Source organism: Cricetulus griseus, chromosome 9 (assembly GCF_003668045.3).
Source record: "Cricetulus griseus strain 17A/GY chromosome 9, alternate assembly CriGri-PICRH-1.0, whole genome shotgun sequence".
In the NCBI taxonomy this organism is placed as follows: Eukaryota; Metazoa; Chordata; class Mammalia; order Rodentia; family Cricetidae; genus Cricetulus; species Cricetulus griseus.
Genome location: NC_048602.1, coordinates 11,543,666 through 11,568,372, shown reverse-complemented (window position 1 = coordinate 11,568,372; position 24,707 = coordinate 11,543,666). Strand labels below are relative to the sequence as shown.

At 53.7% G+C, this 24,707-nt stretch overlaps 2 protein-coding genes across 3 annotated transcripts; one reads left to right on the top strand and one right to left on the bottom strand.

The window, feature by feature from the left end:
- Positions 1-8,673: 8,673 nt before the first annotated feature.
- Positions 8,674-16,969, top strand: Calm3 (calmodulin 3). Its single transcript, XM_027431330.2, has 6 exons — positions 8,674-8,818; positions 12,796-12,826; positions 14,648-14,791; positions 14,881-14,987; positions 15,095-15,230; positions 15,328-16,969. Exons 1-6 carry the CDS (start codon positions 8,816-8,818, stop codon positions 15,354-15,356), a joined length of 450 nt encoding a protein of 149 aa, XP_027287131.1. The 5' UTR covers positions 8,674-8,815; the 3' UTR covers positions 15,357-16,969.
- Positions 16,970-19,962: 2,993 nt separating this feature from the next.
- Positions 19,963-24,546, bottom strand: LOC113837382 (prostacyclin receptor). Of its 2 annotated transcripts, XR_004771209.1 has the most exons (3): positions 23,328-24,546; positions 21,792-22,236; positions 19,963-21,160 (listed from the first exon to the last, which is right to left on the bottom strand). XR_004771209.1 is itself a non-coding variant. In XM_027431332.2 (2 exons), the coding sequence occupies exons 1-2, from the start codon at positions 24,093-24,095 to the stop codon at positions 21,877-21,879; spliced, it is 1,128 nt and encodes a 375-aa protein (XP_027287133.1). In that variant the 5' UTR covers positions 24,096-24,546; the 3' UTR covers positions 19,963-21,876. The 2 variants fall into 2 exon arrangements, 1 of the variants encoding a protein (XP_027287133.1); XM_027431332.2 differs by having other exon boundaries at positions 19,963-22,236.
- Between the last annotated feature and the right edge of the window lie 161 nt (positions 24,547-24,707).

The following is a 24,707-nucleotide window of genomic DNA, read 5'->3' as shown; positions in this document are numbered from 1 at the left end:
CTACCATCTGAAAAAATATTGAAATAAACAGAGACAATTCTTGGAAATATAGTTAAAGGAGTCTTGTGAAATTCCAGCATAAAATGTTACTCTATCTATGCTGAGGCAAATCGCCGCCCTGACCCTGAAAAAGCCAGTAGTTTTGATTGGCCTTCCTCTGTGGCCATGATGATAACCATTACCTCTGACGTTGTCAAAGAGAAACACGTACCAAGTCAGAAGAGGATCATTCCCACAAACAGAATAGAATTCAAGCTAGGCGAGTTACTAAAAAATCTTTACCAGAGCGCCCCCTGGTGGCATGTGCGTTAACTGCAAGTCACCTATGCCCTGCGGGTTCTCCACCCACGTGTCACTGTAGTACCTAACAGAGAAGTTAAGTCTTCTGCCTGAAATCATACAGCTAGGAAACAAATGAGTGATGATTTTCATATTTAAATCCAGGCCTCGGGGCTGGAGAGATGGCTCTGCAGTTAAGAGGACTGGCAGCTCTCCCAGAGGACCCTGGTTCAAATCCCATCACCCGCATGGTGGCTTACAGCTGCCTGTAACTCCAGTCTCAGGAGATCTGATGCTTTGATGCTTTCTTATGGCCTCCAAGGGGACCAGGTAGGAGCATGGTGCACAGACATATATCCAGGCAAAACACCCATGGATGGAATAAAAATAAGAACGTAAATTGGTGGGGGAGGTCCTTCTGTGTGTATGTTTGTCTTATTGGTTGATAAACAAAGCACTGTTGGCCAATAGGGAAGCAAGTTAGGCAGGAATAGGGGAGAAGAAGGATTCTGGGAAATGTAGAAAAGAGAGAGGGTCGCCATGTGGTCCCAGGAAGAGAGGACGCATAAGGCCGTCGTCCTCGGTAAGATAAGTCCTTATAAAAATATATGGATTAGGGGCCGGAGAGATGGCTCAGTGGTTAAGAGCACCGACTGCTCTTCCACAGGTCTTGAGTTCAATTCCCAGCAACCACATGGTGGCTCACAACCACCTTGAATGAGATCTCCTGCCCTCTGCTGGCATGCAGGCAGAAGACTGTATAGACTGTATACATAATAAATAAATAAAATCTTTAAAATATAGATAGATAGACAGACAGACAGATAGATAGATAGATAGATAGATAGATAGATAGATAGATAGATTAGTAATTGTGGTTGATAATTAAGACTGAAATAGCAAATAAGAAATCCTAGTCATTGGCCAGCCGCATTGTAAGTAATATAAGACTCTGTGTGATATTTGGGGGCCGGAAAGAGACAGCAGAACCCAGACAGCTGGTGCAAAGAGTTATCGTTACAATGTAAAGAATGACACAGATTTTAAAAAGAAAACAAACAAGAAAACCAGGTCTGGAGCCGAGCTCTGGCCTCCTTTGGTATCAGAACATACGTGGCATATATACACAGTAACACACTTACAAATTAAAATGAAAAAATTACAATTTATTCTTATTTTAATGTGCATTGGTGTTTTGCCTGCATGTACGTCTGTGTGAGGGTGTCAGATCCTCTGGAACTGGAGTTACAGACAGGTGTGAGCCGCCATGTGAGTGCTGGGGATTGAACCTGGGTCCTCTGGAAGAACAGTTGGTGCTCCTAACCTCTGAGACATCTCTCCAGCCCCCTTTGTTTTGTTTTGTGAGACAGGGTCTCGCTATGTAGTCCTGACTGGCCTCAAACTCACTATATAGACCCAGGCTGGCCTCAAACTCAGAGGTCCAGCTGCCTCTGCTTCATGATTGCTGGGATCAAAGGTGTGTGCCACCATGCCCGGGATGTTGGAAGAATATCAAGTCAACAATAAGAAGACAGCCTTATTTTAAAATGGGCAAGAAATTGGAATCAACCATCTCCAAAGTACACAGACAATGGTCAAGGCACACACAAAAGCCGGGCGTTGGTGGTGCACGCCTTTAATCCCAGCACTCGGGAGGCAGAGGCAGGTGATCTCTGTGAGTTCCAGGCCAGCCTGGTCTCCAGAGCGAGTGCCAGGATAGGCTCCAAAGCTACACAGAGAAACCCTGTCTCGAAAAACCAAAAAAAAAAAAAAAAAGACACACACTCAGTGTGGCTATTACCATTAGTTACTAGGGAACTTAAATACAAACCACAGTGGGCAGTGACATCACACCCTCTAAGAAGGCTGTGATTAAATAAAAGGACAGACAGGACCTGAGGGCATACCTTGGTTGCTAGAATGTTTGTGCAGGGTTCACTCCTAGGGTCCATCCTACCACTGTATAAACTGACTGTGTTGACAAACACCTGTGATCCTAGCATTTGGGAGGTAGAATCAGAAATTCAAGCCAATCTTTGGCTGTACAGTGAGTTCAAGGCCAGTCTGGACTGGGTGAGACCCTGTCAAAAAAACAAGCAAAGAAGCAGGGGCTAGAGAGATGGCTCAGAGGTTAAAAGCACTGGCTTCTCTTCCAGAGGACCCAGATTCAATTCCCAACACCAACTTGGCAGCTCACACACGTCTGTAACTCCAGTCCCAGTGTTTCTGACACCCTCACACAGCCAGAACACCAATGCATATACATAAAACAAAAAAGTAAATAAATTATTTGGCTGGAGAGATGGCCCAATGGTTAAGAGCACTGGCTGCTCTTCCAGAGGTCCCGAGTTCAAATCCCGGAAACCACATGGTGGCTCACAGCCATCTCTAATGAGATCTGATGCCCTCTTCTGGCCAGCAGGTGCACATGCAAACAGAGTCCTCATATACATTGAAAGGTTCAGGCATTATGCTGGCCTGCCCCTGTTACCCGGTAGAATCCACTCAGGCAGTATCCTGGGCAGCCCAGGGTTCTATGGGAACTAAGTCTGCACGCAGGTGTAGAGGACCCCTTTAAAAGACAGACCCCTGCCCATTTATGCTCTCTCTGCCCCTCTTCTCTCTGTCTCTTTGTCTCAAGACCGGCGATGGCGGTCAGCCATTAACCCTGTTCCTCTTCTCAGTCTCTCTACTCTGCCGGGCCTATAATAAACTGGTTGATATGTCTAATAGTCTCATGTCTCATCCTGAGCCTCTTCTTTATTTCTAATTTAAGCAAAAAAGACTAATATTCATAAAATAAACAAAAATCTTAAAAAAAACATTAAAAACAAGCAAACACCTTCTAACGAAGGGACCATGGGATGCACTAAAGGAGAAGAAGTTTAGAAACGGTGAGATTGCCTCTGGTGTCACAATTCAAACTTGAGCTCTGGCGCTTGAGACTCTGGGGCAGGGTGGTGTGAATTTCAGGCAATGAGGAGGTAGGTAGACATGGACTGGAGAAGTAGCTGAGAGCTTGCCTATGATTTAAAAAAATAATTAAACAACAAAACGCAATAGCAAGATGTGAAGATGGGCTGGAGAGATGGCTCGGTGGTTAGGAGCACTGGCTGCTTTTTCAGAGGACCTGGGTTCGATTCCCAGCAACCACAGGACAGCTCACTCCAGTAACTCCAGTTCTAGGGGATCTGATGCTGTCACACAGTCCCACATGCAGCCCAAACGCCAATGCACATAAAATGAGAATAAACAAATCATTTTTAAAAATTGGGAGATGTTTAAAAAAGAAAAAGAAACCAGAGGTCCCAGGTTGAGGGAGAAACCTTGTCACAAAGGAATAGACAGTGGACACGGGATACCCTCTTCTAATGTCATCCAGCAGCACACAGACACCTACACACAAGGAAAGAAATAATCTGCTATGACATTTGCTTAAGGAAACTTCCTTTGGGGCTGGAGAGATGTCTCAGTGGTTAAGAGCACTGGCTGCTGTTCTTGAGGACCTGGGTTCAACTCCCAGCACCCACATGGCAGCTCACAACCATCTGTAACTCCAGGGTCACAGGATCCAAAGCCCTCTTCTGGTCTCCCCAAGTACCCGGCACGGAAGTTGTGCACAGACATACATGCAGGCAAAACACCCACAAACAGAAAAATAAATAAATCAAATTTTTAAAAAAGAAAGAAACTTCCCTTTGGCACAGGGTCTTGCTATATAGCCCAGTCCCCGATTTTCAGACTCCCTGTCTCAAAACAAAACAAAAGCTGGACACGGGAGCGCATATAATTTCCACTTGCATACTTTGGTAGAACTCATTTTAGGAACCACACCTAACTGGCAGGTCATTTGGGAAATGTTGTTTTTACTCTGGTTGGCAGTGCAGCTAGAAAAAACAGCAATTATTCTGGAAGATGGGAAGGACAGAGACCATCCAAGAAGAATAAAATGTGTGCTGCTGCTGGGAGCCTTTATAACATCTTCCGGAGACCAGCAGCTCAGAGCAATACTCCAATGCAGGCTTAGGGCTGGACCGTGGCTACTTTGGTAGAGTGTTTGCCTAGCATGCAGAAAGTCCTGAGTTCAGTCCCACATATATATATATATATATATATATATAAGAGGAGAGAGACAGGGGGGCTGGAGAGATGGCTCAGAGGTTAAGAGCACTGACTGCTCTTCCAGAGGTCCTGAGTTCAATTCCCAGCAACCACACGGTGGCTCACAACCATCCGTTATGGGATCTGGTGCCCTCTTCTGGTGTGCAGATAGACATGGAAGCAGAATGCTGTATACATAACAAATAAATAAAATCTTAAAAAGAAAGAGAGAGAGAGAGAGAGAGAGAGAGAGAGAGAGAGAGAGAGCCAGGAGGTGGGTGCCCCCCTTTAATCCTAACACTCTGGAGGCAGAGACAGATGGATCTCTGTGAGTTCGAGGCCAGCCTGGGCTACAGAGCTGTTGTAGAATATTTGTACACTGTGAAGACATATTGTGTTATTGGTGTAACAAAAAGCTCAACAGCCAATAGCTAGGCAGGAGGTATGGGCGGGATTTCCTGGGAGGGAAAGGAAGAGGAGGAGGAATCTAGACACACAGGAGTCACCCAGAGGAAATAGGAGGTGTAAGATGGAAGAGAGTTAACACCACATGATAGAACATAGATCAATATAAATGGATCAATTTAAGTTAAAAGAGCTAGTCGGGAATAAGCCTAAGCTATAAGCCGAGCTTTCATTATTAATAAGGAGTCTCTGTGTCACTGGGAGCTGGCTGGTGGAACAGAAAAAAAGACGCCTTACACAGAACTAGTTCCAGAACAGCCAAGGCTGCATGAAGAAACCCCATCTCAAAGAACAAAACCATCTTTTAAAAAGCGTGCGGTTTGAAGGCAAGAGGAATGGTATATGCTTGCAATCCCAGCATTGAAGAAGCTGATGCAGGAGGGTCAAGACTAGCCTGGACTACATAGTAAGACCCTGTGTGCTGGCTAGTTTTATGTCCACTTGACACAAGCTGGAATCATCTGAGAGAATGGAACCCTAATTGAGGAAATTCCCCCACCAGACTGTTCTGTGGGCAAACATTTGGAGAGTTTTTTTGATTGATGATCAGTGTAGAGGGCTCAGGCCAGGTCCACCCCTGAGCAGGTAGTCCTTAATGGTATAAGAAGGCAGGCTGGGAAAGCCATGGGAGCAAGCCAGGACACAGGGTCCCTCCATGACCTCTACTTCAGTTCCTGCCCTGACTTGTGGCTTTGACTTCCCTTCAAGTACTGTTATGACCTGCAAGCCAAATAAACCCTTCCTCCTCAAGCTGCTTTTGGACATGGCCTCTATACAGCAATAGAAACCAAACTAAGATACGACTCAAAAAAAAAAAAAAAAAAAAAAAGGAGAGGATGCTTTTTTTTTTTTTGGCTGTAAGCCTAGCCTCTAACAGCTGAGCCATCTCTCCAGCCCAGGAAGACACATTTTAGTGTCTTATGTCAGTGGTTCTCAAGCTTCCTAACGCTGTGTGTCCCCTTTAATACAATTTCTCACGTTGTGGTGACCCCCAACCATAAAATTATTTTCGTTACAGGCTGGTGCACGCCTTTAATCTCAGCACTCGGGAGGCAGAGGCAGGTGGATCTCTGTGAGTTCGAGGTCAGCCCGGTCTCCAGAGCAAGTGCCAGGATAGACTCCAAAGCTACACAGAGAAACCCTGTCTCAAAAAACCAAAAATAAAATAAAATAAAATATTTTCATTGCTACTTCATAACTGTAATTTTGCTAGTTATGAATCGTAATGTAAATACGATTTACATTACGTAAATACGTAATGTAAATATGGGGCCCCAAAGGGGGTTGCGGCCCGCATGTTGAGAACCTCTGTCAGGTGTAGTAATTCTTTCAGTACGGGTGGCAGTTTAAGTCAATGTCAACTAGATCCTTCCTTCTCTCTGTCTCTGTTCTATGTCAGTTTTATTCCCTGCTGCTCCAGACACATTTCCTTTCCTAAAACGAGAGCAGATTCGGGAGGTGGCCACAGGCGGCATCTACAGAAAACAATGAATTCTCCCACAGCCTCCCCCTCTCTCAAAGCAAAGTTTTCTGACCCCAGAAACTCCAGAGCCAAAAACCCAGGGAAGGGTTCCCACTGGTTCAGCCTGCATCCTCTCCTGGATAGGGCATCATGATTGGCCTGGCTGGATCAACACGTCTGTCTCTCAACCCTTCCCGGTGGCGAGGAGGCGATGTGAAAGAGAATGTCAGCCCTTGCCAGGCGACGGAGGTGCGCCCCTTTTATCCCAGCACTTGAGAGGCAAGCAGTTTGAGTGTGAGGCCAGCCTGATCTACAGAGTGGGTAGGACAGCCAGGCTGCACGAGAAAGCCTGTCTCAGAAGAGCAGAGAGAGGAAAGAGGGAGAGAGAATGTCCGTTCCTGTTCTAAAGAGGGAACTGGAAGGTAGTTAGTGTACAATACTATATACTGTGTTATACAACACAGTAGTCCTGGCTGCATTTATTTTTAATTTTTTCTTTTTCGAGACAGGGTTTCTCTGTGGCTTTGGAGGCTGTCCTGGAACTCGCTCTGTAGACCAGGCTGGTCTCGAACACAGAGATCCGCCTGCCTCTGCCTCCGGGGTGCTGAGATTAAAGGCGTGCGCCTCCAATGCCCGGCTAAATGTGAACAAAGGCAGGGAATATCTTTCTCTCTCTCTCTCTCTCTCTCTCTCTCTCTCTCTCTCTCTCTCTGTGTGTGTGTGTGTGTGTGTGTGTGTGTGTGTGTGTGGTGTGTGTGTGTGTGTATTTTTGTTTTTCGAGGGGCAGGGTTTCTCGGTGGCTTTGGAGGCTGTCTAGCTCATGGAAACGTAGCTGCCTTTATTATCAGTTCTTTCTCTTTCCGTGTCTTCAACCCTAGAATAGTGAGTCCAGAGGACCAGAGAGAATGCTTTACAAGTGTGGTGTCCCAGCCCAGACAAGCACATCTCTGCATACAGCAGAGCCAAACGTTGTTAAATGAGTGAATGAAAAGCAGGCTCTGCATCCAGAGATTGTTCTGGGTTCAGATCCTGAGAGGATCAAGAAAAGTCAAGAGGGGGCTGGAGAGATGGCTCAGAGCCCCGACACTCTTCCAGAGGTTCTGAGTTCAATTCTCACTTCTGTAATGTGATCTGATGCCCTCTTCTGGCATGCACTGTATACAAGATAAATAAATAAATCTAAAAAAAAAAGTCAAGAGAATATTCCTACACATTGCTCTAGTTTTATTTTATTTTTTATTTATTTATTTTCTTTTTCGAGACAGGGTTTCTCTGTGTAGCTTTGGAACCTGTCCTGGCACTCGCTCTGGAGACCAGGCTGGCCTCGAACTCACAGAGATCCTCCTGCCTCTGCCTCCCGACTACTGGGATGAAAGGCATGCGCCACCACCGCCCGGCCGCTCTATTGCACGTTTTAAACTCCTTATTGGTTTGTTTGCATTTATGCAGCGTGCATACGGGGGTCGGAGGACAACTACTTGTGGGAGTCCGTTTTCCCTTCCACCCCGTGGGTCCCGGGATTCGAACTCCGATCGTCGCTCTTCAGCCACCCCAGCACGCGGTACGGGCGGAGGGTGGAACCTTCAGGAGGCGGGCGGAACCCAGAAGACCGGGCCACGGGGACGAGCCGGGCCCAGGCACCGCTCCCAGGCCCCAAGGCTCTGGACGAAACCATCTTGTATCTGCTCGAGAGGAGAGGGAAGGAAGCCCTTCCGCGCCTTTTCCCCGGCCCTTTTGCTGCTCCCAAGCCACACAGACACAACCTACTTGAGTCTCTAACACCCACACGGTCCCCGTCTTGGCCTCTCCGGCCCCGCGGCTCCACAGAGCCCCGCACGGCTCGCGCCGCGTCCTCCCCGCGCGCCCCCCGCACACACCGCGCAGTGGCTCGCCCCAGTTTGACGCATTGCAGGGAAGGCCGGACCAATCGGAGCCGCGTTCTCATTTCCGCCACGAGGCGGGGCCCAATCGCGGCGCGGCTCACAAAAGGGACGCGTCACTCCCACCACCAAACCCGTGCCCCTCCGCCGAAGAGGGAAGCTCAGCGGATGCGAGCGGCTGAGAGCGCGCGGGGACCGAAAGTAGTCCTCGTGGCGGGGCGGGGGGGGGGAGGAGCGAGCGTGAGTGAGCGTGCGCGGCCGGCGGCGCGGCGGCGGCGGCGGCGGCATCTTCCCGGGAGGGCGGGGGGACTCTGTGAAAAGAGGCCCGGCCGCCGCGCGTTCCCGGCGCGGAGGGATCCGGGTGGGGTGGGGGGGAGAGAAGCCGCAGTGCCGCGGGAGCGCGCGGGCGGGGCGGGGCGCGCGCGGCAGCCGTTGACGGACGGTTGGGGCGAGCCGGCGGGCGAGCGGGCGAGCGAGCGGCGGCGGCGGCGGCGGCGCGCGCTGCGGGCGAAGAGTGGTGGAGGCGCGGACGCGCGGCGGGGTTGGGGGGGGAGGCGGGCAGCTCGAGCTGCTGCAGCTGCTGCCGCCGCCAGAGTAACCTCGAGCTCCGGACACCCGGTGCCTCGCCATGGTGAGTGAGGCGGCCGAGGACGGGAGGGGACCCCCCCCTCCCCCGATGGCGAGCGAACCTTGGGAGGCGGAGGCCGGGCCCCTCGGGATCTTCCCAAGCGGCCCCTCGGGACTTGTAGAAGCTACTTTATCATGGGTTTGAATTAGTGGGAACCCACCCCCCACCCCGCACCCGGCTCCCCGCCCCGGGCAAGCAGACGATCTGAGATCTTCAGATGGGCAACGCTGGGACACCCCACCACCACCACCCCCAAAGCAGCCTTCCGATCCATCCCGGGACCAGTGGCTTCAGAATCACGTCCTTACCCCACCCCACACACCCCGATCCCCCACGGGGGGGGGTGGCAGAAAGTAGGAAACACCGGCGGGCGATGCAGGAGGCTGTCCCTGGAGGGGTGACCGGGGGCAGCTGAGCCTGAGTGGGAGAGGGGGCCCCCGATCGCTTCCTAGCGGGTGTTGTGCAGAGGAGAGGAGAGGTGGAGATGGGATCCGGGGGTCACGTCTAGGCATGCTAGACCTCTCCAAGGGCGGGCGGGCGAGCATTGCCGAGGAGCAAGCAGGGTCAGGTGCAGGCTGAGGTAAGGAGGAGCCCCAGGTGGGAGGCATGCAGAGAGGCTGAGATGCTCTTGGAGCCTGCTGGGAACCCAGAGAGGGAGGACTGTGAGGAGGATTGGGGGGGGGTCTTAGAGATGTTTTAAAGGGAGTAGGGATGTGATCACGGGTAGTGGGGGGAACCGGGGAGCCTTGTGGAGAACTTGGGGGTGGGGGGGTGGGATAGCTAGGAAGGATTCTGAGGTTAAGGCTGTTTCACTAGGAAGAGAGGTCTGAAGGGAAGGGAGGGTTGGCGAGGTGTGTTTTGTTTGGGTCGGTGAAAAAAAAAACGGGGTTTCCAAGGTGAGGGATGGAGGGGGAGGGAGGACTTGAGTTTGGGTGGTGGGGGTGAGATCGGACAGGCTTCTGGAGGAGTGATGGAAGAGACAATGAATGGTAACAGAGGTGGGTGTCCCCAGGGAAAGGGCCCTGCACAAAGGCCGGCGAGGAGTCTCTGGGTTGGTAATGAGCTACCGCAGAGGATCTGAAGGAATGGCTGTGAGGGCCCCTTTCCCTGGGAAGAATGGGGCTAGGCCAGGCACCATGGCAGGGGGAGCAGGTGGGCGGAGCATGAAATGGGAGTGGGGTCAAACTTTGGGGTGCATGAGCTGTGGTCCCTTTTAAGCCAGGAGAACGGCCTTTCTCCTCCAGCTCCACGCACCTGCTTCTCACTGTGGCAAATGACAGTGCAGTGCAGTACAGTGTGGTGTCAGTGACAGGCGCCTAGTCCCATCCCCTCGCGGTGGGGGCTGCAGCACTTCTCTAGAGAAGACCTCCAAGGGACCCTCTGGTGGGTCTGAGGGCTACTTGTTCTTTTAAAGGCCTCTTTGCCAGCTCCTCACAGCTAGAGCTTCTTAGAGGCAAGAACTGCAGACTACTTCTCCCTGGTCCTGCCACCCACAACACCCCCAGCCCCCCCCCCAGGCTCAGCCTGAGAACTGTGTGCACCACCCTCCCTGGCAAAGCTGGGGAGGACAGGCAGCCGCCACCATGTATCAGATCTCATACTGCTGACACAGACCTGAGGGCTCCTCTTGCTGCCACCCTGTTTCCCCCCCAGCAGAGTCTTGCTACAGGGGCCCTGCAGCTTGGGCAGCTGCCAGCAGCCCCCACTCCCCACCCCCAAAGGAGGGTCCCAGTTTTGGCTCTGCCGACTTCTTCTGTTGTAATCAGCAAGGTACGGGAGGGAAGAGTCCCTGGTAACTGGCCTTGGACTTTGGCCTGAGCTCTGTGGCTCCCCATTGGCCCGGGTGAGGGGCCCTGGCCTTGGTTTCTGAGCTCATTTAAAGCTGTTTTCTGGCACCCTCTGGGGGCTGAGGCAAGACAGAGAAATAATCCCCTCTTCCCTCCCCTCCTCAAGCTGCTTTTTCTCGTCCAGCTCTCCTCTCCGGAGCCTGAGGTGAAGGTTCGGGAAAGGAGACAAGCACGGTTGTTCTGCAGGGAAAGCTAAGGATCTAGGCTGGGAAGGGCCTCCGGCAATAGTCAGCCTTACTTCTTGGCCATTAGTTTTCCAGGCCAACAGCCCTGCCTTGATTCTGTGGCCTTTCCTTGATGGAGCAGGGGAAAGGGCTACCGGATGTCAGGGCGAGTATCTGACAGGCCCTCCACAGAGCCAGAGCCACGCCTATTTGCAGCAACCGCGACAGGGCCTTGTCTGCAGCTTCCAGCTCTTTGGGGAGAATGGCACACAGCGGCCCCCAGAGCCATCCTTGGCCATTCCGCAACCTGCATTGGCCTCCTTGCCCCCATTCCCCTTTTAGTGTCACCAAAGGGAGAAAAAGAACGGGGCTCCTCGCAGACAGGGCTGTGTGATGGGAGGGTCCCTGAGTGGGCTGGCTTTTCCCATACTAGGCCCATGGAAGAGAATGAAAAGCAGATGGGCTCCATAGCCGTCCTCCCCGCCTCTCCTCAGTGCTTCCTCCTCCCCTCCCCTCCCCCAGCACAGGCTGGCCTCGGTAACCAGAAGCCCATTCTCTTCTCACTTTCTGGGAGCAGCCAGCAGCAGTGTCCTCAGGTGTCAGAGCCAAGGGGTGGGCCCAGGCCACCAGGTCAGGGTTAGGAAGGCCACCACTCTGAGTCATTTTTGATAGCTCTGCAGAGGAGTATCCATTTGGCCTTTGCTATCTCTACCTTCCTTCTCTTCCCACCTCCCAGGCCCCTGCACAAGCATCTTTCCTGTCCCCATTGCTTTGATTCTCCAGTACTTCATGTTTGGGACCTGGTCTCAAGTTCTTCTTCCTCCAGGTTAAACAGGGTCCCCCAGTATGTGAATGTGGAGGGGCGTGGGCTGCTGTTTTTAAGACCGGCTCAAGGTTTAAGGGTAGCAGTGGTTTGTGGCTCCTGCTGGAAGCTCCAGACTTAGTCGTAGATGCTCATGCCTGCCATAGTTGACTTCTGTTTCTGGGGCCTGCAAGCCCAGGCCAGGACCCGACTGTGGCCTTAGTACCCCTTGCCCTCGTGGGAAAAAGAAAGGAAGCATGGTGGACTACAGTGGCCCCGGGATGGTGGAGACTCTTCTTCGGCAGGATTCATAGACCAGAAAAAGAAATCTAGTCTTATAACTGTTCGCAGTTGGGATCCAGGCTCCATTTCACTCCTCCCTCTAGGACCCCCGTACCCCAAATAACCAGGTCTCCAGTGAAGGAAGAGCTGAGCATTTTGTCTTCTCCATACAACCCTAGATGCAACAGGGGCTGTCGGCCATGGCTGGCCAGGCCTCAAATAGGCTGGACTGAAAAGGGTTAAGAACTGCAGCGCCGAATCAGGAAGGCAGACTTCTTTGCCACCATGGTTACCTGCTGCAGTCGCTCCCTGCCGCTGGCCCGAAAGTAGCAGAACAGAATGGAACCCTGCACATGAGCGGGTAGAGCAGACTCTCCTGACCAGGGTTCTTTCAAGCCCTGGAGCAGCTTGGAGACACCCATTAAAAGAGATGTTGCCACTGACAGTCTAGCTGCTGGGGCCTGGTGCCTCCAAAGAGGTGATGGAGAAACTAGCAAATATAGCCCCAGATAGCTTCCTTCCTCCCTAGTCAAGGACTGGCCTGTTTTGCTTTGGATCCTTCTGGAGCACTTGATGAGGCCTCTAGGGTAGCTGCTTCTTGCCTTAGCCTTTGGGACTCCCGAAGTGAAACCTTGGCACAGCATATATCCTGTCCAGGTTGGGCTTGGAGCAGCCCTGCTCCTGTCCTGGGACTGGGTGGTTCCACAGCCTGCCTGTGGTTGCAGCCCACCCTGCCACCTGACCTGTGGGTCCTGACTGTCCCAGCCCCTGAGTGCCCAGCAGGTGCACCTTGGGAAGCTAGCCTCAGCAGAGGGGGCTGGGCAGGAGGCCACCTGCAGGGTGGGTGGGTAGCCCAGTGACTTCCTCTCCTTGCTCCTTCTCCAGGCTGACCAGCTGACCGAAGAACAGATTGCAGGTGAGTGTGCCACTCTCCGAAGCCGGATCTTAGCTAGCCCCTACATCTGATGAAATGTGTGTCCACGTCACCTCATGCCAGGCCTGCGCTAGAATGTTGGTGTGTGTGCAGAAGGGCTTAGTGGGGCCCTGACACAGCTCACTGGGGCCTTGAAATGAACCTCTCCTATAGGACCCACCCAGGTGGTCCCCCTAGTTCTTGCTAGCCTGACTGAGGAGGTGTTCCCCGCCTCCCTCCTGCTTTACCCCAGAAGGTGGCTGGCCACTCCCACCTCCACTTGCTCACCTGCTTCCTTTATCCTCTCCCAACCCTGTCTTTGGGCAGCTGCCTGCCCTCTCATAGAGCGTAGCTTCCCTGACCTCACCCCAAACAGGCTGCTCCTCTCTCTCCATCACTCCCTGCCTGATGGTACAGGCCTGATGGGCCATAGATGTTCTGTTTCCTTTTCCTGTTGTTGCCTGACACCAGGAATCAATTCCTAGAGCACGGGACTTGGTTTTGTCAGTTGCTGCCATACCCTCAATGCCTGGGGCATCATAGACACCCCATAAATTCTTCCTGCATAAACAATAATCATGTACCTCCTGTAAGCTCAACAAAACCCCCTAGACCCCATATGATTTATTTTTGTGACTCTGCCCCCAACCCAAGCCCCAGGAAGACCAGCTGCGCCTCCACAGCCTAAGGCAATTCCTGGAATATCTCCTAACCCCAGGTTGCTGCAAAGCTGACCAGAGGCCAGAGTAAGAGAAAAGATCTCTGCCCCCAGCTTTGCTGGCTCTGTGACCAGGCTGTTGAAAGAGGACCTGCTTTCTCAGAGTCACACTTTGGCCCTGGGCAAGTAGAGACCCACCAAGGAAAGCCAAAAGATAGATTTATTGTTTATTGGTCATGAGCCCATGGGTCATATGACCCCTCTCTACTGCCTGCCCCACCACCACCCCCAGCAGCCAGGCCTCAGCACAGGGAGACCACAGCATCCCCAAGGAGACTTGGACTATTTCCCCAGGGCCCAGAAGCTCGGGTCACAGCTGCCCAGCACTGTGTGCCCCTCCCACCCCACCTGCTGTCCCCACCTTGGCCCTCTGGTAACATAAGCACACACCTCACTTTTCACTGAGCCCATTAGCAAAATGTCCACCACTCCCCTGCACCGCCCCCGCCCCCGCCCCAGCCCACACCCTCTTGAGAACAGGCTGCCAGGCATCTGTTCTCAGAGGGTTTGGGGCTGGGGAGCTCTGGGTGCCAGAGTGGGCCCAGTGCGAGGGCAGGAGCTTCTCCTGCTTCTCCCTCTGCTGATGCGGCCCCAGCTGTGGCCTTCCCACTCGGCACCGGCACCGCACTCCTCATCCTGCTGGCTTGGCAGTCATCCCCTCAGCCAAGCCCTGCAGCCGACCACCCCCACTCGGCACCACCCCCAGAGCCTTGACTCCTCCTCTGGAAGCTGCTGGTAGCCTCAGCTGGGAACTGGCTGGCAGTGCTCAACAGAAGGCACTTGGTGCCACATTGCCCTTTGCGGTTGGCCAAAAGCCTCTGTGGCCTCCCCTCCCCTCCTGCCAGTTGACCTTGGCTGGTGGACTTCAGGTGGAGAACTGTTTTGCCTCTTGCCCACCCCATCAGAGGACAAAGCCAGGGACCAAGAAGACATGGAGAACTATCAGAGGACAGCTGCCAGGCCAGATGACTTGGCTACATGGGCTGAGGAGACAGACAGCTTCTGGTGCTGAGGAGAGGGGCCCTGGCCCTGTGTCTTCCTCCTCCACCTGGAAATAGGAGACTCTATAACCTCTTGACCCCTGGCACGTTTCTTCCCTTCCCCAGAGTTCAAGGAAGCCTTCTCCCTCTTCGACAAGGATGGAGATGGCACCATCACCACCAAGGAGCTGGGCACTGTGATGAGATCGCTGGGGCAGAACCCTACTGAGGCTGAGCTGCAGGACATGATCAATGAAGTGGATGCTGATGGTGAGCTGCGGCGAGACCGCCCTCGGGGCTCCCTCGGGACTGTTAGCTCCCCACAGGGCTCTGGGTCACATCTGCCTCCCCCCCTCCAGGGAATGGGACCATTGACTTCCCAGAGTTCCTGACCATGATGGCCAGAAAGATGAAGGATACAGACAGTGAGGAGGAGATCCGAGAGGCCTTCCGTGTGTTTGACAAGGTAAGCCGTGCTGCTCGGAGCCCTCTGACGGGTGCCAGAGAGCAAAGCCAGAGCCCCTTCGCCAGCGTGTGGGGAGGTGAGTGACAAGCCTTTGCCCCAAACCCCAGGATGGGAATGGCTATATCAGTGCCGCCGAGCTGCGCCACGTCATGACGAACCTGGGGGAGAAGCTGACGGATGAGGAGGTGGATGAGATGATCCGGGAGGCTGACATTGACGGCGATGGCCAGGTCAATTATGAAGGTGCGTGCTGCTGGGCAGGCTGCGCCCCGGGAGCGGGGGCTGCGGGCGCTCAGTCTGCCGATGGATGGTGATGCATCAACTCTGTCTCTCTTGGCAGAGTTTGTACAGATGATGACCGCGAAGTGAAGGCCCGGGCAGCTGGCCATGCCCGTTCTCCTGGTCTCTTCTCTCGCTCTCCTCTCTTCAACACTCCCCTGCGTACCCGGTTCTAGCAAACACCAACTGATTGACTGAGAATTTGATAAAGCAACAAAAGATTTGTCCCAAGCTGCATGACTGCTCTTCCCCTTCCCCCTGACTGCCCGCCCTCCATGCCCCTCACGCTTCCCTGACTGCTCTTTCCCTTCCTCCTGACTGCCCGCCCCTCATGCTTCCTTGGCCTCCCCGCGCCCGTTCCCATTTTCCAGGCCTGATGCATTCATACATAAGGTGAACCCCTTGTCCTGGGGAGCCTCTGCCCTCCTCCTCCTCTGGCCCGGATGGCTCTCCTCCGTTTTTGGTTTGTTTCCTCCTGTTGGCCCTTCTTAGGGTGCCGGGGTGGCCTCCAGCCCTGTGCCTGCCCAGTGGGGAGGGGAGCGAGGCCTTTGCCAAGTGGAAGAGCATGTCCTCTGCCTCTGTGGCTTGCACCCCAGCCCTGTGATTCTGTGTACAAACCCAGCAGCTAGGGGGCGGGGTGCCAAGAGGGGGGCGTGTTCCAGGACTGAGAGAGGAAGTGTGGCAGTGACTGATGTGACCCAGGGTTAGAGGGTGGGAAAGGGGCAGGAAGGCCTTGGAAACTAACATGCTTTCACTACTGAGGGGGACGGACGGACGGACGGACGCACTCGGGTCTCGCTGGCGCTGTTCTGAAACCATCTGGCTGGCTTTCTGAGGTCAGGCTGGGCGGGGGCTGTCATTGGCCGCGCTGCCGATCACACTGGCCCTCATCCCTCCAGCGATCTCGCGCTGTTCTGTAAATTCCTGGTGCTAACATCCCATGCCGCTCCCCCGTGGCCCCCCCAGCCGCCTGCCCAGTCCAGGGCTGGTCCAAGAATGACGTGGGGGATGGCCTCTGTGTAATGCGCTGGTGATTTTTTCCTTCCCCTTTATGCCCCTTAAAATTTTAATTTTTGCCCCAAACATGCCGGGCCAACTAAAGGGTGGGGAGAGGGAGTTGAGTCCCACCATGCCCACAAGAACCAACCTGCAATAAACACTTCTGTGGGCCGCCGCGCAGAGCACGCCGCGGGCACCTCCTGCCCCTCTGTGGTGACTTGGCATCGCTTTCTGCCCGCCTCTGCCCTCGCCCTGCCTGCCCCACTACCCCACTCCCCAGCGGAGAGCATGATCCGCGCGCGCGTGCCCTTGCTTTTGACTCTAGCCTCTGGGACATACGTCACTCAACGTGGGCAGTTCAGTCTGGGTTCGTTTCCTTTCTCTGTTCTCATCTGCCCCCCACCCCCACCCCCAGGGCAATCACGTTGCTTTTGCTGGGACCTGCCCAGCTTTGAGACTCTCTTCTCTACCCCTTGGCACCAGCCTTGAGGGAGGGAGGGACAGGGCATATCGGGAGACCCAGCCAAGAGCTGAGGGTAAGGGCAGGTAGGCATGAAGCTGTGGACTTTGCCGAATGTTTCAGTTTTGTTTGTTTTATTTTGTTTTTTCTTGTTTATTTTTTTTTAACCGGGCAATATTGTGTTCAGTTCAAGCTGTGAAAAAATATATATATCAATGTTTTCCAATAAAATACAGTGACTACCTGTCTGGACTCTTCCATCTGTCCTCGGCCTTCTCTGTGGACAGGTTACCCAGGGCAAGGTACTGCCCTGGCTGGCAGTCTGGGTCTGTGTGTATGAGGACTTCAAATACAGGCCCGCTATCAAGAGAGCTCCCAGAGGCATCTGACCCAATGGGCCACCCTGAGGGGAGAGCAGGATGTCAGGGGCCAGCAAACAGTGAGGCTGGATGAGACAGGTCCATCATGGGTGGGCCTCACTTGTGGCCTCCCAAGTATGGCACCCAGTTGAGCTGCAGTGGCCCTGTCAGCATGTATAACAGTAGCAGGAGTTCACCAGAGGGGATTGAACTTGAGCAGTTGTGACTGAACCCTGGGACAGGCCAGTCACCCTGAGGTCAAGGCCAGCCCGGGCTTCAGAGAGACCCAGCTGCTCAGTGACTTCCTGTACTTCATGAACCGTAGGGAAGCCTCCCCGTCCACTGGAGGGATGTGTGGGACTATTCGGGAGAGCTCCCAGCTGCAGACCCACCGCCACCACTCCTGATTTCAAGGGCTAGACTTTTGAGAGAGGCTACTTTGGGGGCCAGAGATAAAAGCCTGAGAGCCCAAGTTCAGTGCTCAGAAGCCACATAAAGCCCAGTGCTGGGGCACACATCTGTGGTCCCAGCACCCCTGTGGTCAGATCAGTCTACTGAGAGACCCCGCTTCAAAGCAAGGTGGAGAGCAGCCTGCTGACCACTTGGAGGACAGCGTGCACACACCTGCACTCCTACAAGACGGATGAGGCCACTCGGGACACATCCTACTTAGTGGTGCAGTGACTTCTTCCCTGGGCTTCCGTTTAGTAAAACAGAGTAGGAGCCGGAGACTTTGTTTTTGTCTTTTTCAGACAGGAGGCCTAAGCATGTAAAAGCCTGCCACTTATGGAAGTGGTGGTGCAGAATCAAGCTTTCACCTCTACTCACTGGGTTTCCAGATGCCAAGCACTTAACCGCAGCGCCCACCGCCACTCGGCTTCTAATAGTCCCAGGGTGAACAGTGCTGAGGCCTGGCAGCTGCAGCCCAAGGCCAAGAAAACACTTGTGGGGGAAGTGTGTCCGGGTCAGGCCCCAAGATCTATGCCAAGTAGGACCTGGCCTGAGACAGGAGGAGCCAAGGAGGTGCCAGGGCAGGGTCCCCCCACTTTCCGGAGAGTTGAGGAGCAGCTGAGCAAGCTGAAGCCACTTCTAAGTGTCATTCTCAGTGTGACCAGCAGGTGGAGCCGCCTGCCTCTGCCTCCCGAGTGCTGGGATTAAAGGCGTGCACCACCAACGCCCGAGGTTAATCAATCGGGAAGAGGGGTTCGGCAGAGTAGGAGAGAATGACAGAGGGTTCTGGGGTGAATGGACTGTAGGACTTTGTATTCATGTATGAAACGGCAACAGATCCACCCCTAACAGGCGCCTGGGATTTTTTTTTCCTCCATATGTCCTTGTCCCGGGTTTTAGCTGTCCACAGCACAACTTGTAATTCCATGTTTGAGATGCTTCCTGTAACACACGCTGATGGGATTATTCAATTGTAGTCCCCCCTGGATTGTGAGCATCAGACACTGAGTAGCCTCTGGCTCACAGCGGCCTCAAGGGAAAGTCTGATGAATTAGTAACACGTGAGAGGCCTGAGAAACCAGAGAGGCATTGGACCTCAGAGGAAGAACCCAAAATAACAGAAACCATCCCTGCTACTCGACTGGATTGCTTCCTAAATGCTTAGCCCAGTGCAGTCACCGACTCCAAGAAGCCCTCGGTGGTATCCTTAGGCCCTTCCCAGGCCCTGCCCACTTGAGCACAGGGCTGTCTTCCCCTCTGAACGTGAGCCCCAGGAGAATAGAATAGAAGCAGGGTTGCGTCTGTCACTGGTGTGTCCCCAACGTCCCAAGGGACTAGCCAAGATGGGTGAGAGGGCAGACATAGGTATATTCTGGCAGGCTGCCATCGTGGGACTGAAAGGGGTCCGAATGAGGTGATGGGTAAGTATGACCTTTGTTCCATTTTCTAGGGTGCCAGGGGTTGACACCTGAGGCTCACACTTGTGAAATGCATACTCCACCCCTGAGCAGGAAAGCCCCTGCCTCTGCCCTGGTACTGAAGATTGAATATGGAGCCCAAGGCCCCAGCTAGGCAAGCGATGACCACTGAACCACATTTTATTAAGCCAGAGCTCCATTGCCAGGGTTAGACGTGGGCCTCCTAACAAACCTCCTTCCTCTACTTGCAAAACAGAGACGACAGGTGTGTGCCACCACACCCTGCTCCTTTGTTTTTGGACAGTGCCTTCCTGTGTAGAGTAGACTAGCCTCACGCTCTCCAGCACTGAGACTACAGGTGTAATCCTCTGTACGCAGCTGACCTTTTTTCTTTTGTTTTGTTCAAGAGATGGCAGGGTTTCTCGGTGTAACAGGACTGGCTGTCCTGAAACTCAGTAGACCAGGCTGGCCTCGAACTCACTGAGATCCACCTGTCTCTGCCTCCTGAGTGCTGGGTTAAGGGCGTGCACCACCATCACCAGCCAGCTGATTTTTTATTAATAATTTCAATTAATATACTGTTATTCTGATGGGATTGTTATGAAAGTAGGCATGGTGACCTACACCTGTAATCCCAGCCTAGGGAGGTAGAAGAGTCGGGAAATCCTTGGCAGGTTCCAGACTAGCCTGGGCTCCACGAGACCCTGTCTAAAAATTTTGAAAGTGTTCTAGAATGATGGTTCAGTGGGCAAAAGCTCTGGCAGAACAATCATGAGGTCCATCCAGATCCCAGCATCCACAAAGCAAGCTGGATGTCCCAAAGCACCTGTCACTCCAGCCCCAAGGAATTCAGTGGCCTCTTCTGGCTTCTGGATATGCAAAGATGTACAAGTGCCCATTTGATGTGTGTGTGTGTGTGTGTGTGTGTGTGTGTGTGTGTGTGTGTTTGTGTGTGTGCTCTCACTTGCTCACACACACATCTGAGAAAACATGGAAGTTTCTAGATGCCATTATTCTTCAGTATCACATTTTTATTGTGTTAAAATACCCGTAAATAAAAATTATCATTTCAATCATTTGCCATTCACAGCCAATATAGATTCATGGATATATAGGCCATTTACGATGTCAGCAATTGCTGACATACCTTACCTTTCAGTACCTACAGACTGCTCATCTCAGTCTGGTTTGTTTTATGATTTTGTTTGGTGTTTGTTTGGTTTTGGTTTTTCAAGGCAGGCTTTCTCTGCATAATAGTCCTGGCTGACCTGGCTGAACTCGCTCTGTAGACCAGGCTAGCCTTGAACTCATATAGGTCCTCCTGCCTCAGCCTCTGCCTCCCGAGTGCTGGGATTAAAGGTCTGCACCACCATTGCCCCGCTTGTTTTAATGATTTTATCTGTTGTTACTTGGTTTTGGAGACCCAATCTCGAATACCCCAGGCTGACCTTGAACAATCTAAGCAGTACCTGAACATGACCTTGAACTCCAACCCTCCTGTCTGAGTATAGGCATGCTGGGATTGCATACCGAGTTTACCTCAGCGTATTTTCACCTCTCCTGACACTCCTTGCTCTTCCTGAATGTAATCTGAAATATATTTACTAGAGGGGAAAAAAAAGTGAAAACAAATGCTTTGTTTTCTAATTGTGCTTGCCCATATAGCAGTATTGAGAGCAACTTCCTTCCAGGTCCCCTGCAAAGTTGCTCTTTTTTGGCTGGGGGTGGGGGTGGGGTGGGGAGGTCATTCATCCTCACAGAACCCCTGTCAGTTAATAGTGGGATGGAAACTGCGGTTCAGAGAGGCCATGAGAGAGCGACAGACACAGACTACTCCACATAAATATCGCTGTGCGACCGAGGCTAGGGAATTGGCCTCGGTGCGCCTTGGTCCCACCCTCTCTGGAATGGCTCCATTAATACCCTGCCAAGCAGATGGAACCGGAGGGTGAATGACCAGAGTAGCTGAGAAATGGGAACCAGGGCAGCAACGAGGAGCATTTCTGTTTGCCCTCCCTCCCCTAGCCCAACCCTCCAGCTGACTCACTTCCCTTCATGGCAGTCAACTCATCCCCAAGCACCCTGGCGTCCTTGCTTGGAGGTCCGGGAGAGTCAATGCTTGCTGACTTCAGGGTCCCATAGGAGTTTGTTGAATGAATGAGTGAAGTCTTTGTGGAGGTTCCAAAGATGGTGAATTGAGGTCCAGTTCTAAGAGGAGAAGGTTGTTTGTTCCAGGACAGGGAAACAGGCTTGGGGACATTCACCAGCATCATCTCTGGCTTGTCCCCTGTACCCTCCCCCCCAAATTCACATAGCACAATTCTCCCAAGTTGTGGTGTTTCTCAGGCTATTTCTGTGCCAGACACATGTCCAGTAATGTCACCTACAGTGCAGTGGCCTTCCCTTCTTCCCACTTCCTTTTGGGATTCAGGACCCCCACAAGTCAGATAGGGGATGGGAAATGGGGGAGGGTTAGGGACATTTCTGGAATAGCTTGGGAGAGGGCATGGCTGTGTGTCCCCTGGGGACCTGGGGTGGACATCCAGGGGCCCCTTGGTGGAAGTGGAGAGCAGTCTAACCCAGCAGGCCAGAGTCCACAGAAGCTGCTAGATATTTTTCTGCTCCCTAAATATTTAGACAGCGAGATAAATAGGGGATCTCAGGGCCAGAGCAGCCGGGCCAGGCCCCGGCTATTTTGAGAGAATGCCTCTCAAGATCGACAGAACATGCCCCCTGCATCCGTCACCCTCTTCCCAGGGCCTGTAACCACCGTCCCCATGAAGGAAAACAGCAGCAGACAACACTCCCAGACTTTAGGGGTCAAATATGTGGCTCCCACCGTCATCGGTTGAGTCCCTGATCTTCTGGCTTCTTCTGGTCCTGCCACACCGGGCCCACGGCAGCATGCAGGACCAGCTTAGATGTCAGCAGAGGGAGCAAGCCACCATGGCCTCTCTTTTGGATGGCACCGCAGTCAATGGTGCCACCTGCCCGGTGCCCCAGGATGTCAGGGGCACCCAGTTCCCTTCCTTAGCCTGGAGAGCAGTGGGAGCCAATGGGTCTCTTCTCCCCGATGCAGGCCGGGAAAGGGGTGTCTGTAAGTCCCCGTGGACAGAACGGGCACCCAAGCAGCATAGCCAGAGCTTGAGGCGTTGGAAGACAGCCTTTCGGAAAAGGATGAAGACCCAGGGGTCCAGGATGGGGTTGAAGGCGTTGAAGCGGAAGGCCAGGAGGTCCCCCATCTCACTGCTGTCCGGGGCAATGGCCTGGGTGAAGCCTCGGATCTGAGGGGCAGGGCAGACGTATCATGGGTTTGTCCTCCCCCATCCTTGTACCCCCCACCTCCCGATTCTTGCCCTCAGGGATGAGGAGCTGTGGCATGTCGGAGGGGAAGGAAATGCGATAAGATGAAGAAAGATGTAGACTGGGTTGCTAACATGTACACGCATCCGGAGATCAAAGCACAGCAAAGCCCCCAGGAAACAGCTAACAGACCGCAGAAGGAGAACGGGGCTGGGGCAAAGGGTACCCAGCTCCCAGACCCACCCTCTGCAGCTGAGGCGACCGCCGCCAACCCCCACAGATGCCTAAGGCCTCTAGGGCTCCCCAAACCTCACGTGGAGCCACCTGTGGGGATGGGTTTGGCAGTCACTGTCAAACCTCAAAAGGTTTAAACACCCCAAATCCATCCCGATCCCAGCCCAGCCCAGCCCAGCCCCAGCGTAGAGATGTGACCAGAGGATGTCACCCACCCCGGCTGCTATAGTGGGAGGGACAGTACAGGGTCCCCATGGCAAGCGGTGAGAGGCTGAAAGGGTGGGGAAGGCAAGGGTGGGGTCTGGGCTCAGGGAGTGGGGCCTCAAGGCTATGTGATTATGAGAGAGCACCGGCCGGCTGGAGACTCAGTTTGTGTGATCTGGACATGCACTATCATCCTTTTGCAAAAAGAGGGTGACAGTACAGGACCTTGGTGTCATTTCCTGCCCGGTGCTTCTGAAATAATTGTGTAAGGTCAATTTGAAATGCACCTGAAGAGGCATTTGGGAGCCATTAAGAAGGGTTGTGTTGGCAGAAAGCAAATGTTCATGAGTTGTGTCGGTCCTGTTATTGCCACAATGATGTGTTTGATTGGGAAGCGAGGCTGACAGGGACAACTAAGGGCTGGGGGAGGGGGGGTGTCCAGTGGAGCAAAAGAAAATAGAGGGACTTCTTAGGGTAGTCAGGACTTATTGGATGGTACACAAAGTCACCATCTCACCCTTCTTGAGCCTCGGTTTCCACGTCTGCCAAACGGGCCTGGCATGACAGATGAAGAGCAGAGCTGGGTGCTGCCCTCGTCCCCTCCCCCTGCACCTCAGTCCCAAGAGACACTCACCGTGAGCGGCAGGGAGCACACAGCCATGATGCCCGTCATGAGAGCCAGCAGAATCAGGTGGTCAACTTCGTCCTCGCGTGCCCGTGAGGTCGGCACCAGGGAGCCATGGTGGCGTCTCTGTTGGCGATACATGTGGCAGAGGCTGAGCGTGACCGAGCCGTTGCAGAAAAAGATGGAAGTCACCAGTAGGGCCACAAGACTGGCGTAGGCCAGGGAGAAGGCACAGCCGCCAGGCTGGGTGGATCGCATACGGATGAAACACCAGCTCCCAGGGCAGTACTGCTGATGCTCCCCCAGGCCCATCAGGGGCAGCGAGCAGAAGAGACAACAGAAGGCGTAGATGGCAGGCAGGGCCAAGCGGGCACATCGTGGCGCGTCCAGCTGGGCGTACAGGTAGGGATGACTGAGTGCCAGGCATCGCTCCACAGCCATGGCAAAGAGGATGAGCGTGGAGGCCAGGCCAAAGAAAGTCATGGCAAAGGCAAAAGTGTCGCACAGGGCTGACCCACCGTGGGCCAGGCCCAGCAGGGAGCTGTTGCGAGCATAGGCCACGAACACCGCAGGGCTCAAGAAGCACGTGCCCAGAAGATCTGTCACCGCCAGCCCAGTGACCAGCACTGCAAAGGCCGATGGGTGTGACTTCCTTCTCGCACCCAGGATGCAGAGGGCCAGCCCGTTGCCCACCACACCGGCCACGAACATCAGGGTGCTGGTGGCAGGTCCCACCGAGTCTCGCACGTAGGTGAGGTTCCGGCAAGAATCTGCCATGCCCTGCCACTCTCCGACACGACACCCGCAGTGAGAGGGCTCCCAGGGGTGGCACGAGGGGGCCGGGCACCAGGATGTCCACCGCCGGCGGCCACGGTCGTCACAGCAGCCAGGATCTGCCAGTTGACCCCCAGGTTCCCGAGTGCTTTTCGGTCCTTCGTTTTCTTTTTTTTGTTTTTGTTTTTGTTTTTTTGTCTTCTCTAGTGTTTGTCACTCTCTCCTGTGTCTTCCCTTCTCTGTCAGTCCTTCCTTCTCCTGGCGTCCCTTTGCTTGTCCCCTTGTGCACTTGAGTTCCCACTATCCCCGGTTGGTCCCTCCCTCTACAGTCCTCTGCCTGCTCCTTTACATTTCTGCTTGCTGGACCCTTCCGGCACCTCTGCCTTCTTCTCTCTGTCGCTCCTGTCCCTCAGTCTCCTGTCCGCGGGTCTGTGTAGGTCTCTGTCAGCTTCTCCCTCCTAGGGCCCGCCCTCCCTTCCCTCCTCATCTTGCCTGCTGCCCCAGCTTTTTTCATTTCCTCTCCGCCCCGCCCTCCTCCCCCTGTGCTGGTCTCCAGAGGTCCCCTTGGGCTCCCTGCCTGCTTTCCCTGGCTTGTACCCATCCCCTGCTTTGAAC